The following is a 16,470-nucleotide window of genomic DNA, read 5'->3' as shown; positions in this document are numbered from 1 at the left end:
TAAATATATCAGATCTGAAAGCAGCCAAAACAGAACAGTCAAAGGAAAACAAAATCAGTAGAGCTTTTTCACTCAAAGCATAACGTCACTTTGGAAACAGCTGCAACACAGGATGCTAATACACTTAAAGTATTTTCCTAACCATGTAACATCAGATGTGAAAGATTTGTAAATGTGACTGGGACTATACAGCCAATGTTCCGGTTTGCACTTTTTTGTGATTTTGTGGTCAAAGTCCAGTATGATTGCGTTGGGATCTGTCAAGGTCGCAGGACTATAAAGTTTAGACTGACATAAGGTGGGGTGAAATAACAGTGGAACGTCCTTATTTGGACCAATCAGATACTTTACACTCTAAAACATGAGAGTTAGAAAAACAATGTTATAGACGTCACAGGTGCACAGTATATTTTAAACACTGCCAGCTCTTTTGACACTGTAAAAAAATCTGAAATTTCTGGCTGTTCAGTAATGAACATTTAAAAATGAGAAATGTCATTTGGGACAACAAATGCTCAACACAATTTGGTGAAAGCATTTAAGTTAATTAACTTCAGTTATTGGACAAAATGAAGGCAAACCGTGACTCTTTATAATGGATACCAATTTACGGAAGTCCTGAATTGGTGAAGCCATTTCATTTTTACTAAATGAATCATCTGTATCTTCAAATATTAAATGGTGAACTTACAGCAGCTATTTATCTCTTTGCCAAAATGCAGTTATTTAACCAGTCAAACACTTAGACACACTTTTCCTTTCAAGGGAATGGTATTGGTACTGTATATATATATATATATATACATATATATATATATATAATATATACAACAACAGTATCTACAATTTTTAAGAGTGCAGTTATGGCCAGAGGCATGTAAAATAAGCTGGGAAAAATGGCCACAGTATAAAACATAGTTGCAGACTTCTAAATAATGTTTTTAGTGTTTATCTTGGCTTAAGTCAGTCCAGTCGGTTCTTTATTAAGGCGGAGAGATGTTGGCAAGGGGGGAGGGGGAGAGGTTGGACGGAGTGAGTGGGAGAATAACTGACAGGGAAATTGCAGAGGGAAATTATTGTTATTCCACAATTAAATTATATATACTGGGTGGAATCACCCCTGACAGGGCTGACCATAGCAGCACTCCTGATGTGTGTGTATGTGTGAGTGAGTGTGAAACTTAATCCGTCTACCAAGGCTACTGAGGCTATACTGGCAGGGAGGAGAATGTGGAAAGAGAATTGGAAGGACAGAGAATTAAAGAGAAAGAAAATTAGTAACATCAACAGAGTGAAGCAAAAATAGTCTATTTTAAGGTTGAGTGGGTGTCAGTAAAAACACAGCAAACCCCCGGTAATGAGCCTATTTTAAACGGTTGTGATGACAGTATGTAAAACACAGAAATCCAAACTCTCACTGTGGTCACAACGTATGTTTGGGCACAAACATAGAGTATTGCAGATGCTTTAAAAAAACACACACACACACACACAACTTTTATCTTGAATTTGGGTCATTTTTCAAAGAGAAAGCTGACCTTGTCCTTGTCCAAAAGCATTAAAAACAGATTGTCAAACGTGAAAAATGAATGGGTTATAAAAAATGACCACTCAGTCTTCAGTCTTTCTAAAACAATGACTCTTTGAATACACAAGGTTTCGGGTGATATGTAAAGTAAACTAGCCCTGTTTTCTATCCAGTGAAATAAATGATCCATGAAACTTGGGCAAAAACAAAGCAAAAGGGTTGCACTGGCTTGTGTTGATGCTGGCTCCCACAAGCCACCGGAAAAATTATACTGTAGTATAAATTTTAGAAATCCCGAGATTTCGAATGTAACACGGATTTATTCATTTACTCATGTTTTCATTGCTGACTTTTTCCTGTAAGAGAATACTTTAAGCCACTGAAAAAGAACACAAGTTAAAATTAGGGCCTATTATTTTTCTTTACCCTCAAAACAGGGGGATTTTTGTGTGTTTATTTTGATTTAGATTTTTTTATGATTAAAGAATCAACAATAAAAAGATCAGGGTGAAAACCTGATTTTAAAAACAATATTTGCAGCACAGAAAACACAAGTATCTGCACTGTTTTCTTTGCATTATGAGCATATAATGTGAGTTTTATGTCTTTGTCCAGTCTTGTGTTTTGCTGCATTGTGATTTTATGTGCATGTGTACAATGCTTCGGTCATGAGGGAGTTTCTTGTGCTTGGATATATTCCCCCCTCACCCACGAGTATTTTGTATACCAGCTTTTACTAGTCTGTCAATGCAGTCTGATCCCCCTGTGGATTGGTTTGATGGAATAGTCGTCTTTTTTGCATTTTTTTTCTCTGTTCTTATTTCTGTCTCCATTTCTATACATGAAAACCACTGAGAATCAATAAGCATTGTGTTTCTTGTGTGTGTGTGTGTGTGTGTTTGGTTGTAATGACAGTCAACCTTGTTTTTCATTCCACTTTAGGTCGATACTACATATGAGACATAGTGTAGTTTATGAGAGAGCTAATAGTCAAAGACAGCAGTGACCTGCTTATGAGGTAGAGATGGAAGAAGCACAGATCTAGATTTTGTGTGTTTGTATATGTGTGTGTGTGCAACTTAAAACTCGATGGATGACTTGACACAATAGTGGCACCTTGTACATATAGAGTCAGAATTTGCAAATGTCTTCTGTTGCAGTGTTGATGATGTTTGAAATAGTGCCAGCGATCTTTCTATAACTCAAATTCAAATCAAATTGATTTTATTTATATAACATTACAATTTTTTACAACTATTTATATAACATTAACTCCTTAAATTACAAATTTGTCTTAAAGGGCTTTACAATTTGTACATGAAGAAAAGCATCTATCCTTAGGTTAGAAAAAAAACTTTACTTATACAGTAGAAAATTAAACTATCATGAGGAGCAGCAGAGGAGGGATCTCTCTTCCTTGACAATAATTAATGTTGTTAATCAATAAACCAAAGAACATATTGTTCCTGTGCAGCAATACAATTTCACGCCAGGAGGATATATATATGTGTGCTGTATTTGCTGTTAAAAACTACAAAATGTGTGTTTTTGTTATTTAATGTCATTCAGTTAATCTGTTGTTTTGTGAGTGGACAGTAATTAAGATAATGAAAAAATAATGTATTTTAAAGCATCAAGAGACAGTGGTTCCCAACCTTTTTGACTTATGTTCTCTTAAAACAAAGCAATATCTACCTGTTTGCCCTTGTTATATGGTTTTATATTGTATGTATTAAGCTGAGTGGTTTTTCCTTCTCGGATTGCTTATCTTGAATACTTTTTAGAAACCTGAGGGATAAAACTACTTCATTATTAAAATGTCTGAAAAATAAACACAATTTTGTTTAGTAGAAAATGTTTGATTATTTGCTGTCCCATTAAACAACTCAGGATCCTTCAGATTTATTTTGTGGGTCCTTTAGGAAATCCAAATACCAGACACAAAGACCCTTACTGATGATTCTCGCGAGACTATGAAACAGAAATCTCCAGTCTTGGAGCGGCTTTTTGTTGTTTCTTCTTTTTTCTTTTTTTCTTTTTTTTTGAGAGGGGTCAGGGAAAAGGTGACAACGGCTTGAACCTGTGTTTTCTATGTAATTTAATGTGACTTGCGTCAGAGTTTAACCGCCAGACCAAAAAGTGGCACTGGAACCATATTCTAACAGTCTATTTTTCTCTCTTCTCTCCTCTTTATTTTTTCCCCTTCTCTGTCCAGCACCCTCAACAACAACAACATCACCCTCATCCCCCTGTCCAGCTTCAACCACATGCCTAAGCTGCGGACACTGTGAGTATAACAGTCACACACATACACACACACACACACGTTTGTACTTCTGGGGACCCTCAGTGATTGAATTTATTTCCTATTCCATTAGCCTAACTTTAATCATCCAAACTATCCCCAACCCTTACCCTAAACTGAACCTAAATCTACTGTAATTCTGACCATAACCCTAAAACCAAGTTTTAACCCTCAAACAGCCCTTTGAAGGTCTGTCCCAAATCTCCTCACTCCCTCACTGTCCACACACACACACACACACACAGAGTAAACTACCAACATAAACTAAAGACGCTCACACACATGCACTCTGGTTATATATTGACAGATACACAATTGCAAATACAAATATAATATATTAATACCTACTTTCATGTAAACTGAGAAAGTCCAGACACACACTGCACGCATATAACTAATGTTCACTTGCCACACACACACAGCTTGGCAGCAGGGTCTGTGTGTGATCATCTAATCGTGCCATAATAAGAGACCAACTCTTCTATTGTTTCATGACTGTGAATAATCATGTGGCCATTACGTACACACACACACAGACACACACACACACACACAGATGGATGCAGTGACAAATATGTGTATGCACCACATACACTTGAGTAATGGTAACCTCATTAATACCACAAGAAAGACTTGTTTAGGCTCTATAGTCCAATCTGCTTTGATTCATTAGGAGAAACCTCCTACCGTATACTGATGTGAGTACAGACACACATACACACACACACACACACACACATGATCCAACATGCCGAATCATCTTCTCTGACTGATCAGAGGGGGGGGGGGGCTTTGATTTGATATGTGTTTGTGTGTATTTTTGTATGTTTTTTTTTCTGTATTTAGTTGTGTGAAGGAAAACTTACAGTTGCCAAGGCGATGGCACGACATCTCAAGGGAGACTCGACCCATAATCCCTTGTGACTGTCTGAGAGACAGACCATTGGTTACATTCCTGCTGGCCACACTGGGGTTGAATTCCGCCAAACCAGCATGCACAGAATGGGATTTCCTCCCCAAATCACCATTTTCTAAGAGGCACTTGTGTGGTCACGCAAACCTACTTAACATTCAGAAATGGGGATTTTTCAATAAACAACACAACTAAATACTGAATCTGTTTGTCTTTTATGACCATTTTTCGAATGGTCTCGAACTTTGAACGACAGCGTCCATCACTTGGCGGTGTTTCTATATTTCCTGCATACTGCTGCAACTCTAGTGGCAATACGGCTCGAAATCAGCCTTTTAAAATTGGATTTCAGGCAGCAGCACAGCTACACAGTTGCCAGTAGATTGAGTGCAGAGTTACCAATATCCAATATCTTTTAATCAGAAGCCCTCGTCTGCCTCTGTTTTCTGTCAACACTGAGTGACTCTTATTCCCTCCTTCGTCCTCTTCCTTATTTTCTCCTCCTCCTTGCTGTTTCTGCATCCCCAATTCACATGTCTCCTCCCCATTTTCTTCTTCGTTTCTTCCTCATTTTGTCCAGTCATTCTTCTGTTTTCACCCTCTTCTATCATGACCACGTCTTCGGTCACCATCATCCTTCCTCAATTCTTTTTCGTGTTCTCCTTCTTCCTAACATCCAGCTCTTTATGTTGCTTCCTGTTTCCCTTCCAACTTGTCCTTTACCTGTCTTCTTCTCCCCCTCCTTCTTTTGCTCCTCATCTTTCCTGTCTTCCATTAACCTCCATCCTCCTCCTCCTCTTTGTCCCTTCCCTTCTCCTGCTCTTCCTCCTCCTTCTCGCTGCCTCCTCTGTATTAAATTTTGTGTCTGTACTTTTTTCTCCACCCTCAGATTCCAATATTGAATTTGCCGCCTTTATAAAAACGACTCATTCAATCAGATGTTTAGAGATGTCCCTGATTTCATTAGCGGGGAAGTTCAAGAAGTGTGTGTGTGTGTGTGTGTGTGTGCGTTTGTCTGTGTGTTTGGGAACTTCTTGGAGGAGTCTAAATGAAAAGGCTTAACTCACCTGCCACCTCAGTATGTTATTTCTTCATATCATTGATTTTAAACATATTTAGTTCGGTCTGTTTTTTGTCTCAGTCTCTCTCTCTTTATGCATCCATCTCTTTCTATCATCTTCTTCCCTCTGTCTCTCTCCTTTTCTGCGGTATCCATCTATTCTATTAGCAGTAATGATATCGCCTCATGGTGTCTCTCATTCAGAAACTCGAACCAATGAAAAGTTTAGAAGTCCTACTGCTTCTATCAGTGTGTGTGTAGTTAACTGTGCTAAAGATGTGCCCAGTTACCCTCGGGAGCAAATACTGAGAATATACATGTGTAGAGACAGACACACACACGTCCATACCAAACACACACACATTCACAGAAACACCATGCACAATGCCCTTAGTCACCCGCAACCAATAAGCACAACAAACCCTATCACACTGACTCACAGCCACACACAAATACAGTCCGCACACACACACACACACAAACACAGCACTTTCTCCATACCCCCTGCCTGTTCCCATTCTCCCCTGTGTTTTAATCCTACTTGTCAGTAATTAAGGCTGAGCCGGGGGTGGGCCAGGACGTGGCTATCTCCAGGCGGGGGTTTGACTATAAACTGGATTTATAATGGGAGAGCGGTATTAAAACCCACTGCCCCCGCTGCTAGCATCAATGAGCCCATCTCTGTTCCATAACAGGATTTGTCCTCTGCTTTATTACAAAGGGAGGCCTGTCTTCTGAAAGGCTAGATATCCCGGCTGGCATATAATACGCTGACAAGACATTCTGCTGTTCATCCGCCCTCCTCCTCCTCGTCTCTCTCTCTCTCTCTCTCTCTCTCTGTCTCTGTCTCTGTCTCTCTCTCTTAAGGTGTCAACTCCAGCCAGTACAGCCTGTAGAGAGTCTCAGCTCTGTGAAACATCACTTGACACGTTCTAGATTGAGCATTACCTTTTAATAAATGCTATAAGTGTGAAAATGTCACTTCAATTATACATTTTGCGATTAAACTTCTCACCAGCTTCTTTTGTAAAAGAGTTTCAGTGACATCATCCGATGAGAGAATGGTCTTTATCATTTAGTTTGCATGCACACAATGAAGTGACTTGTGTAAAATGTTGTTAACACATTTACAAATAATCATATTTTCTCACTTACTCTGCCTCTAGTGGTATTTGTCCATGCATGTAGTTTTGGTTCATTTGCTCAGAATTCAAGATATCCAGGGATAACAGGGATTTGCATTACTTTCTACAAAAGAAACAGTCCCTGTATGAAAACTATTGTGTGGTCTGTCGATTATCCACAGCAACAGTAACATTGGTTCTGGAATAACAAGTTGCTGTTGAGTTTTTCAAATGTAGGTCTTCAAAAAGCTGTGACCACCACAAACAGAATTTCACACACCTTCATGCTACTGAAGATGAGGGAGAAGTCTAAGATACAGATATCTAAAACCTGGGCACATAAAACCGAAACCAACAGAATGGTACCACAAGAGGGAAGATAGAATATACGCATTTTAGTAATTTGGGTGAACTGACTCTTCAAAATAATATCTTTATCTTGGGGTGGCTGGATCTTCTAGTCTCATCTGTCACTCTCAGTTAACCTCTATGAAAATCAAGCAAAAATGACCAGAAATATTCGAAATAAATAACAAATATCTGTCATGTTTCATTTATTTGCTCCTCTCTTTATCCTTTTGCTCATTCTGTGATTAAGTTTCCCTCTTTATTTTCTTGTTTTCTGTATCTGTGTCCACTCTTTTCATATTGTGCGATTCGTTTCTCACCTTTCTTCATTCGTTGTCTTTCTTTTGAATTTTCTTCCTCTCTCTCTCTGTCTCTGTCCTCCCTTTTCTGTCTCAGTTTCTCCCTGTCTGTCAGAATAGATTGTGATTCAGCCGCATGTGTCCCCTCTCTAAAGGGAGTCATATTGTCAAAGACCGTTGGGAAATGAGAGCTGAGGACATTACTCTGTGTCTTTGTGTGTGAGTGCCTGTGTGTGTGTGTGTGTGTGCCGTACAAGCAACGGCCCCTCTTGATCCTGGCCAAGGATGCGAGCTGTGTGAAAAACAGAACCTTTTTGAAAGCAGGCTCAAATACTTTTGCTCTCACTGAGCTGATGTGCTCAGTTTAGCTTCACAAAATCTAGAGTTAATTGTGTTCATTTTTTCTTGGTTTTGGATCTTATAAATAACGAATGTCTTCCTCCATCTCTCTCAGTCGTCTGCACTCCAACAACCTTCACTGTGATTGTCACCTGTCCTGGCTCTCTGATTGGCTCAGAGCAAGGCGGGGCTTGGCTCCCTTCACCCAGTGCATGGCCCCCGCCCACATGAGGGGCCTTAATGTCCCAGATGTGCAGAAGAAGGATTTTGTCTGCAATGGTGAGTTGACACTGACATAGATACACATGCAAGATTTGATTCATATATTACAGAACTTTAGCACTTTCTATGCACAGTATCCTTGTTATCACAGGAAGTGATGATGTGAATCTATTATGTGAAGGTGGTAATTAAAAAACCCAATACCTATTTTAGTTTTACCCAACATTTTTTTTAACCGTGCAAAAAAAAACAACTAAAAAAACATTTTTGAAGCAAAGCCACCAGTTTCAGCTCCATTGCAGCTCATATTGAGACATGAAATCCAACATCAAAAAGTAATGTGCCACTTAAAATTTGACAGTTGATATAAATAAGAAATACTTTAGATGGTGGTGTCAGCAAGAAGTTCACAAAGGAATTTCATGCTGTTGACAGTAAAGACTCTTTGACATAAAGATATACAATATAGAGGGCGTAATAAACCTTAAAGCCATTATTACAGGCAGTATTGTTATCGTCTAAAGACAGCTCAGCGTTGACTTTATAACACTGAAAGAATTACACCTTGTAGAGTGTGTAATCAGCTAAAAGGCCAATATAAGAGCAGTAGTGTTATCAGCTGCGGATAGTATAGTCAGTCTTTATAGGCCTCTGATTCAGCTCTCAGTGCTAATCGACTGTCAGACTGCCCTCTCTTTATTAGCCTTTAGTCTAATCTTTTCAGCCTACATGCTCCAAACCAGACTACATCTTACTGCACATTTCTCCGTTCCTCTTCCTTACTGTATAGATGTCAATAACAGACTTGTATTTATCTCTTCTTTCTTTCTTCTCTCCGTCTCACTTTTTCATAATTGTCTCTCTCTACAGTATGTTTCCGTAATACCATCCTTACCTGTCCATACTTGTCCTCCTGCTCATACTGGAATGAACTGAAACTGAGACTAATCTCATTAGTCTCATTGAGAGATTGGGATCAAATAATAAAAAAAAAACTTTTTAAACACTTGTAGGAGTAAAAAATAAAATGTGATTGCAGAAGTGGTAAAAGTGTAAATGTATTTACAGTCCACCTGTAGATACCTGTATGGACCACATGATCAATCACTGTCTCATCTTTAAAGAAGAGCCAATATCTGTTCAATATTTTCTGAATCTGATATCTGTATTTTGCATTCTGTATTCTGTCTACAGGTCCAGCCCAGACAGAGTCGAGGACTTGTGTACCTCAGGTAGCTGTATGTCCACCCAGCTGTAGCTGCAACAACAACATAGTGGACTGCCGACGCAAAGGCCTCACTGAAATACCAGCCAACCTCCCAGAGGGCATTGTGGAGATGTAAGACTGCTCTACTTTATTTGAATGTCATCATTTGACTTAATATAAAACACAAAATCCTTTTAATACTTTTTTGCACAGTGTAACAGTTTGAGTTTTGCAGTAGTATCTTGTTTTAGATTGCAGCTAAACTTTTTCTTTTAAACACTCATACACTTTGCCTCCTCTCACAAACACACACACACACACACACCACAGTGGGACGTGTTTGATATCCGTATTGATCGCTGTACACTGTTTGTTTGTAGAGAAGACAGCTGGTTGATTGCTCTGTGAGTAAAGGAGCAATTCTCCCCCGCAATGCTACACCGATACCGCTATACCTCCCCAGCATAAGTAATAGATTCACACACACACACACACACACACCAATACACATGAATATAAGCAAACACACCAGTTTTGTTTTCACAAACAAAGTACGTACTTGGGCACTGTAAACACAGTCTTGGTCGGTCACACATACACACATTCTGTTTGGCTCAGAGGCACCAAAACATATCTGATGAAATCTCTAGGTCACACACACACACATACATACTGACACACAAAATTAGCATTGGATCCATAATAATAAATGTTGTTGCTGCAGCCAGAAACAATAGACTATAATAGGATGATGTATTGTCAGTCCTCCAATAGGGACAAAGTCATCTTTCTGCATGCTGGTGGCATGGACCACTGCCAAATGTGTGTGCGCATGTGTGTGTGAGTATGCACATACGTATATACAATATGCAACTGTGCACTTCCAAGCATGTGTGTAAATCTGTCTCTTCAAGTCAAATATATTTATAAAGAAATTTAACAAAACAGTTTTGTCTCAGGGCGTTCAACTTCATCAGACCATTAACAGAAATGTGTGAATGAGCTTCCATCAGTGTGTGTATGTAGGTGCACATTCAGCCTGTTGTGTTCATGCTCACCTGCCAAACCCATCTCCTGTTTCAGTTATCGTTTAATCGCCTCCTCACCGTATGGATTTTTTATATCGCCTTCTAAAATGTCTTCCCTTTAATACATCCTTTGATATTGAGCCTCTAAGTGTCTTTGTCTCAACCTTGTTTTACTGCCCCCAGATATAATTTGTAACTTGTTGTGTGTGCAGATTGTCTTTGTCAATATCTGTACACCCTTGATTTATTTTGACCCCATAGTCGAAATAAGGTGTTGTTTGTTGCCAGGGGCATGAGATGCCAAAATTTAGAGAGGGATATAAGCCAAGAAACAGGGACCTGTAAGCGTTGTTCAAAGCCAGGGCCACGTAAGTGTTTCATTTTAAAAACAGTTCCTGGGTAGCAATCTGAAATTGGTGCAATAAATTCAAACAAATTGCATTTAATCCTGGCAAATGTGATCAAAACTTGGCTTTGAGTCCATATCATGAAATATATTGGTTGCATTAGTTGCAAGGTGAGTGTGATTACAGGCAAACGGTGATGCTGTGATAGACAGACAGATAGATAGATAGATAGATACCAAGGGAGAGGTGAACAGATAGGATAAGAGAGGGATGGAGAGTGGAGGTCAAGAGCAGGATAGGGTGGGGGCTGAAGAGGAGGAGGAAGAGAAGAAGAAGAAGAAGAAGAAGGGTGGATTAGTTCCCATTTATCATTCTGACAGCTGACCCTGTGGCTGGCCTTGGGACCTCAGTGTATCCTCCTCTCCTCCTCTGATTTTTCCTTTCCTTTCCCCTGTTGTCCACACTTTTCCACTCCTCTGATTTCTCCTTTGCTGTCCTCCTTTCACTCCCCTCATCTGATTCCGCTTCTCACCTTTTGTCCTCTCTTTCTATTCTTTTTTTTTTACCTCATTTTTAATACCCTTTTACTTTCTTTCTTCTCTTCTCTTCTCCTCTCCTTCTTTGCCTCCTTTACTTTCCTACTTCCATCCCTCCTTCTCACCACACCAACAAGGAGACATGAAGAATAAATGAGCAACATGAATGTGTTGCCGAAACCATCAAGAGTGGATAAACTAAAGTACAGTACATTTCTCCAAATGTGGGCTTTGTGTCTAGTTCTGATGGCTCCCCACATGACAATAGAGTAATACTACCAGTATGGTGTAATTAGTCTGCAGTCTTCCTTAGAAAAAGATGTAATAAATTCTCTTTGGCCCTGTATAATACAGTCAATTGCATCTGAAGAAAAGAGTGTTAGGGTTCCATCAAAGGAATTTATAGAAGGTTCAAATAAAAATATTAGAAATTATGATTGGAAAATTAAAATTATCCATGTTCTGCTGCCAGTTACACAGCACTTGCTCTGCATGTAAATTGTATAATAAAACCTGTACTTGAGTGACAGCAAGTTTGACAAAAGGCAGTTAGTTTGTTTTCATACTCTTTTCCATTGGAAATGTTTATGTACATCACTCAGCCAGAGTCTCGCAAACTAAACATGAATTGTGGTCAGCAACCCGGGGTTTGGTTTCTGTCCTTGTCATAAAATCAGAAGGCCAGTCCCATGTAAGTTTATTACTGCTGAGCTGCAAAAACTTGCATCAACATTTCACACTGAGTGACCTTGGCCAAACCTCTGCTACAAAGCACAAACCGTCCTGCAGAAATATTGTGTAGATGTTGATTGGAGCAGCCACCTTTTGAACTTTGTGTGCACTCGTGCTTGGCTGAGGTTGTGAGGTAAACAGAACTTTATGATAACTTAAGATTTTTCAATCCTTGGTGAAATGAAACACAGATTTATTAGCATATGCATGACATGCTGTTTAAGGTGTTTTCAAAATGTCTTTATATGTTTTAGGATGAATGTGCATTTCTAATTATAAACGCTTGTTAAAGATGATCTAACTTCCTCTTTTTCTCACCCTCTCCCTTCTCTCTCTCTCTCTCTCTCTCCCTCTCCAGTCGTTTGGAGCAGAACTTGATTAAAAGTGTCCCAGCAGGAGCTTTTACTGCCTACAAGAAGCTTAAGAGGATGTAAGTCTGTCTGGATAAAACTGTGTACACACTCAAACACTCTCAAACACACACACACACATGCATGTGGATGCACACAAAAAATAAACGTACATGCACGCACTGATATTCATGAACATGTGAACTGGAGCTCACATGAAAACCTTAGTGGCAATCGCATTTTACTGACACCACACATGCATGCATTATTGTATTTATGTATGCATTAATTTAACCACTTAAGTCCAGTTGAGGTCAACTACAACAATTGTATCATCTGCAAAACAATGAGTACAAGTTTCATGTGCATTATACTCCTAAATCATTTATGTGAACAGAAAAAAAGCAGATCAAGTATAGAACCTTGGGGCACTCCTGTAAACAGTTATTTACAGTAAGCCAGCATAAGCTGAGCCCATTGACTGTCACACATTCACAGTCTTGCCTGAGAAAAATTTTAAATCAATATACTTCTTAGTCAGACATTCATATGTTAATCTGCCTTAGCAGAGAATGATTAATTGTGTCAAAGGCTTTAAACAAATCAATAAATAAGGCTGAATGGCCTTGGTCCCTCACTGGAGCTTCAATAATATAATTCACAATCTTCATAGCAGCAGAAATCATGCTCCTTTGCTTTCTGGATGGAAACTCATAGTCGGACAAAATGGGCTTTGAAATGATCACTAGAACACTTTAAGTTTAAGTCTAGAAGGACTATAACCAGCACTGACAAGTGATAAATGCTCCTGTAATTATTTAGATGTGAGGTCTCCACTTTTAAGAGTCACATCTGCCGACCTTCAGGTTTTTTAAATGTTTTTTCTTAACAAATAGGGAAACGTTGAAAATATATTCAAGGATTAAATCAATGCAATGTACAGAAAAATAGGGATCTGAATAATCAGGACTGTCATGTTTCCTTGTACTTACTTTTAATAGAGCTTCATGTACCTCAGCAACAGAAAATGGCTTGAATCTAGAACTTTAATTAATAGTAACATATAATCAGTTACATTTACAGACTGTGTTACTAGCTATAGTACCGAAGTCAAAAAGTAGACTCTCATCTGAAGTCCACACTAGCACATACTCACACACACTCTCAGGTAATTCATCTCTTCTTGTCTCTTTCACACACACCCACAGACATAAAGCTCACTGGTGAAAAATGTCCTTATCATGCAAATGCCTGAAAATGCCTGAAAATGCCAGACTTGCAGACTTGTGCAAGGTTGTAAGGTTATCCATTCACCTACCCACCTACACATACGCACACTCGCGCACACACAGATGGAGTTTTAACCTCACCCCGACGAAGTGTTAAATAATATATCTTACAGCGGTGGAAGTGAATGACATGAACTGCACTTAACATGCCACCACTTCTAGTTTCTTTCTCTCTCTTCTGTCGCTTCACTTCATTCCATCTCTGTCCACTAAGCTCTCTCTCTCTCTCTTCCTCATTTACTTACACATTCAGCCCCTCTTACTTTTTTTTTTTTTTTTTTTACTTCTGTCCCCTTGCCTTGACCTCTGCTGATGTATTCTCTCATGATCATTTGTCAGACAGTTCTAGGACATTCACACAGAATGAACCCCATTACTGTGTATTACAGTAATGCACTTATCTATTCCCCTCTCTCTCCCCCAGTGACTTGAGCAAGAACCAGATTTCTGACATTGCAGCTGATGCTTTCAGCGGCCTTCGCTCACTCACCTCACTGTAAGTATGGCACACACACACACACACACACATACACACACATATTCAGACAGGAAGGTAATTGCGTTTCCAGACATTTAGCAAATAAAAATGTTGTCGCAGCCGTTGTTGACAACTGGAACACAATGCTGCAGAGTGTGCGTTTGTGCTGCATGTGTGTCTTTGTATTTGTGTGTGTGTGTGTTTGTGTAATTGTACGTGTGTGTAATCACTCAGTTTATGTGTGTGTCTTTGAGGGTGAATGTGATAAGAACATGAAGGACAGTTTAATTTGAATCAATCTGGAGCATGAAAATGAGACAGACAGACAAGAAGGGGCAGACAAGGTGAACTCTACTGGGTGTTAAGACTGAACACATGCGCAAACACACACACACAGCCGAGTCGGTTGAACAAGAATGTCACTAAAAGACATGGCTTCTGCAGTAGAGGCCAGCTGAGGCATGATGTAGCAAAATTTGAAATTGCTCAAGTGAATCGAATGGCTGCATCTGTGATGGGAATTACACCTCAAACATAATTTCAGTTTTTGACAGTCAAATGAGATAAATGGTCCAAAACATTGTGCAGAGTGAGAAAAGCCTTAGTGCCTAAATGACTGAGCTCTGTATGCTTTTTATAACCTGACAAAAACATTAAGAACTGCTTTGCTGTGGAAATGGGCAACTTTTTGTCTCTGAGTATAACACTCCTTCAGCTCCTCTCACAGAAATAGTTTTTACAACTGGTGAGAGTGATGGCTTTTTCACTCTGAGCAGATGTACTGAGGATCTTCCTCATTTTTAGGAGAGCTGAATGTCAGTAATGAATTTTTATGGAGGATGGGTTAGGCAAGGCAATACACTAGTAACAAAAGACATGTTGTTTACATTGTCATGTATAATGGTTTTGTATCATGCCTTGCTACTTTTAGTTGACATGCTTCATATGACAACACATTGTCATTACATACTGACAAAAATTTAAATGGAGACATCAAAATTTGCTAATTGCAGTTTCTGATTTAGATGGAAATGCACAAGTAAGCACTTTGCAAACTAATCCCACCACTCCACATTAAACTGTGATATTCAGCAGTCCAAATGGTTGGATATGAATAAGAAAACATAATACTGCAAATTACCCTGAAAATGATTCACGGTGGCGATCATATTTAGAGAGGCCAACTATGAAGAGATACAAGTCATATCAAAAAGACAATAAAGCACTAACTGCTCACTCAGTGAATGCTGTTCTTACTAACAACATCAGCTGAAAGATTACAATTAAAATGTTATTTTCATTTTTTAAAAACACTTTACTGGATAAGATATCATGAGCTGCCACAACTTGTGAATGCAGAGCGGTGCCCCTCTCTAGTGTCTGATTAGAACAGGCATGATGTCCACAAAACTGGCTGCAGACTAAATAGGTCTTGACATGTAGGGAGAGACTTGTAAATACTGTAACCTAAATGATATCATTTTGACTGTTCTGTGCAGGGTGTTGTACGGCAACAAGATCACTGAGCTGCCCAAGGGATTGTTTGATGGACTGGTTTCCCTGCAGCTACTGTAAGTACTGTCTGTGTGGTCTGTTGTTATGTGTGTGGTCTCTTGGGACAACGATGCAATACATTATTCAGAAAACAAAAGAATATCTCACTCGAACACTGGATGAACTACCCAGAAAACACTGTATTGTTGGATTTGTAACAGTCTGGTTCAAGCTCAGTTCCTTTTAGGAAAGATTCAGACCCAGTAGCAACATTATTGCTAATCATACATCACCTTATTGCAGTTGATGTATGAACAAGGAAAATGATGGAGTGTGGCGTAATTTATAAGACTGATTTCACAATGCCTGCAAGTCATTTCAATGTTGCTGAAAATATACAAATAAGTATGAAAATGTAGTAGCATATACTCATGTTATGTCAAAAGTTAATTATTTATTCAAAAACAAGTAACAAAGTGCTTTATTAAGACATAAAAACAAGAGAAATTACTAGATAAATCATAAATAAAAGTAAAATTGATATAGTAATAACGACAAGGCTGCATTCAGGCTCGTAAGGGATTAGTAAACCAGTGATATAATCAGGGGCCAACCCCAAATGTGCTTTAAAAGCAATCATTGAAATTTTAAAATCAATTCTAAAACGTACAGGTAACCAGTGTAGAGATGCTGAAATAGGCATTATGTGAACTCTTCTATTGGATTTTGTGAGTAGTCTTGCTGCAGGATTTTGAACTAGTTGAAGTGTGGAGAGGTTGTATTGAGTGAGACAGGAATACAGCGCATTACAATAGTCTAAACAGGAAGTAATGAAAGCATGGATGACAGTTTCCAGATTCTTAGCGGATAA

The 16,470-nt window shown here is 38.9% G+C and overlaps 1 protein-coding gene across 3 annotated transcripts in view; it reads left to right on the top strand.

Annotated features, from left to right (window-relative positions):
* slit3 (slit homolog 3 (Drosophila)) overlaps positions 1-16,470 on the top strand; it is a 261,998-nt gene that overhangs the window by 178,844 nt on the left and 66,684 nt on the right. For all 3 annotated transcript variants that reach the window (XM_042418724.1, XM_042418725.1, XM_042418726.1), the window contains 6 exons: positions 3,744-3,815; positions 8,032-8,195; positions 9,333-9,477; positions 12,347-12,418; positions 14,052-14,123; positions 15,605-15,676. In XM_042418724.1, coding sequence (XP_042274658.1) covers positions 3,744-3,815; positions 8,032-8,195; positions 9,333-9,477; positions 12,347-12,418; positions 14,052-14,123; positions 15,605-15,676 — 597 coding nt within the window. The remainder of the gene's footprint in view (positions 1-3,743; positions 3,816-8,031; positions 8,196-9,332; positions 9,478-12,346; positions 12,419-14,051; positions 14,124-15,604; positions 15,677-16,470) is intronic.

Source organism: Thunnus maccoyii, chromosome 8 (assembly GCF_910596095.1).
Source record: "Thunnus maccoyii chromosome 8, fThuMac1.1, whole genome shotgun sequence".
NCBI lineage: Eukaryota > Metazoa > Chordata > Actinopteri > Scombriformes > Scombridae > Thunnus > Thunnus maccoyii.
This window is presented reverse-complemented; position numbering and strand designations above follow the sequence as displayed.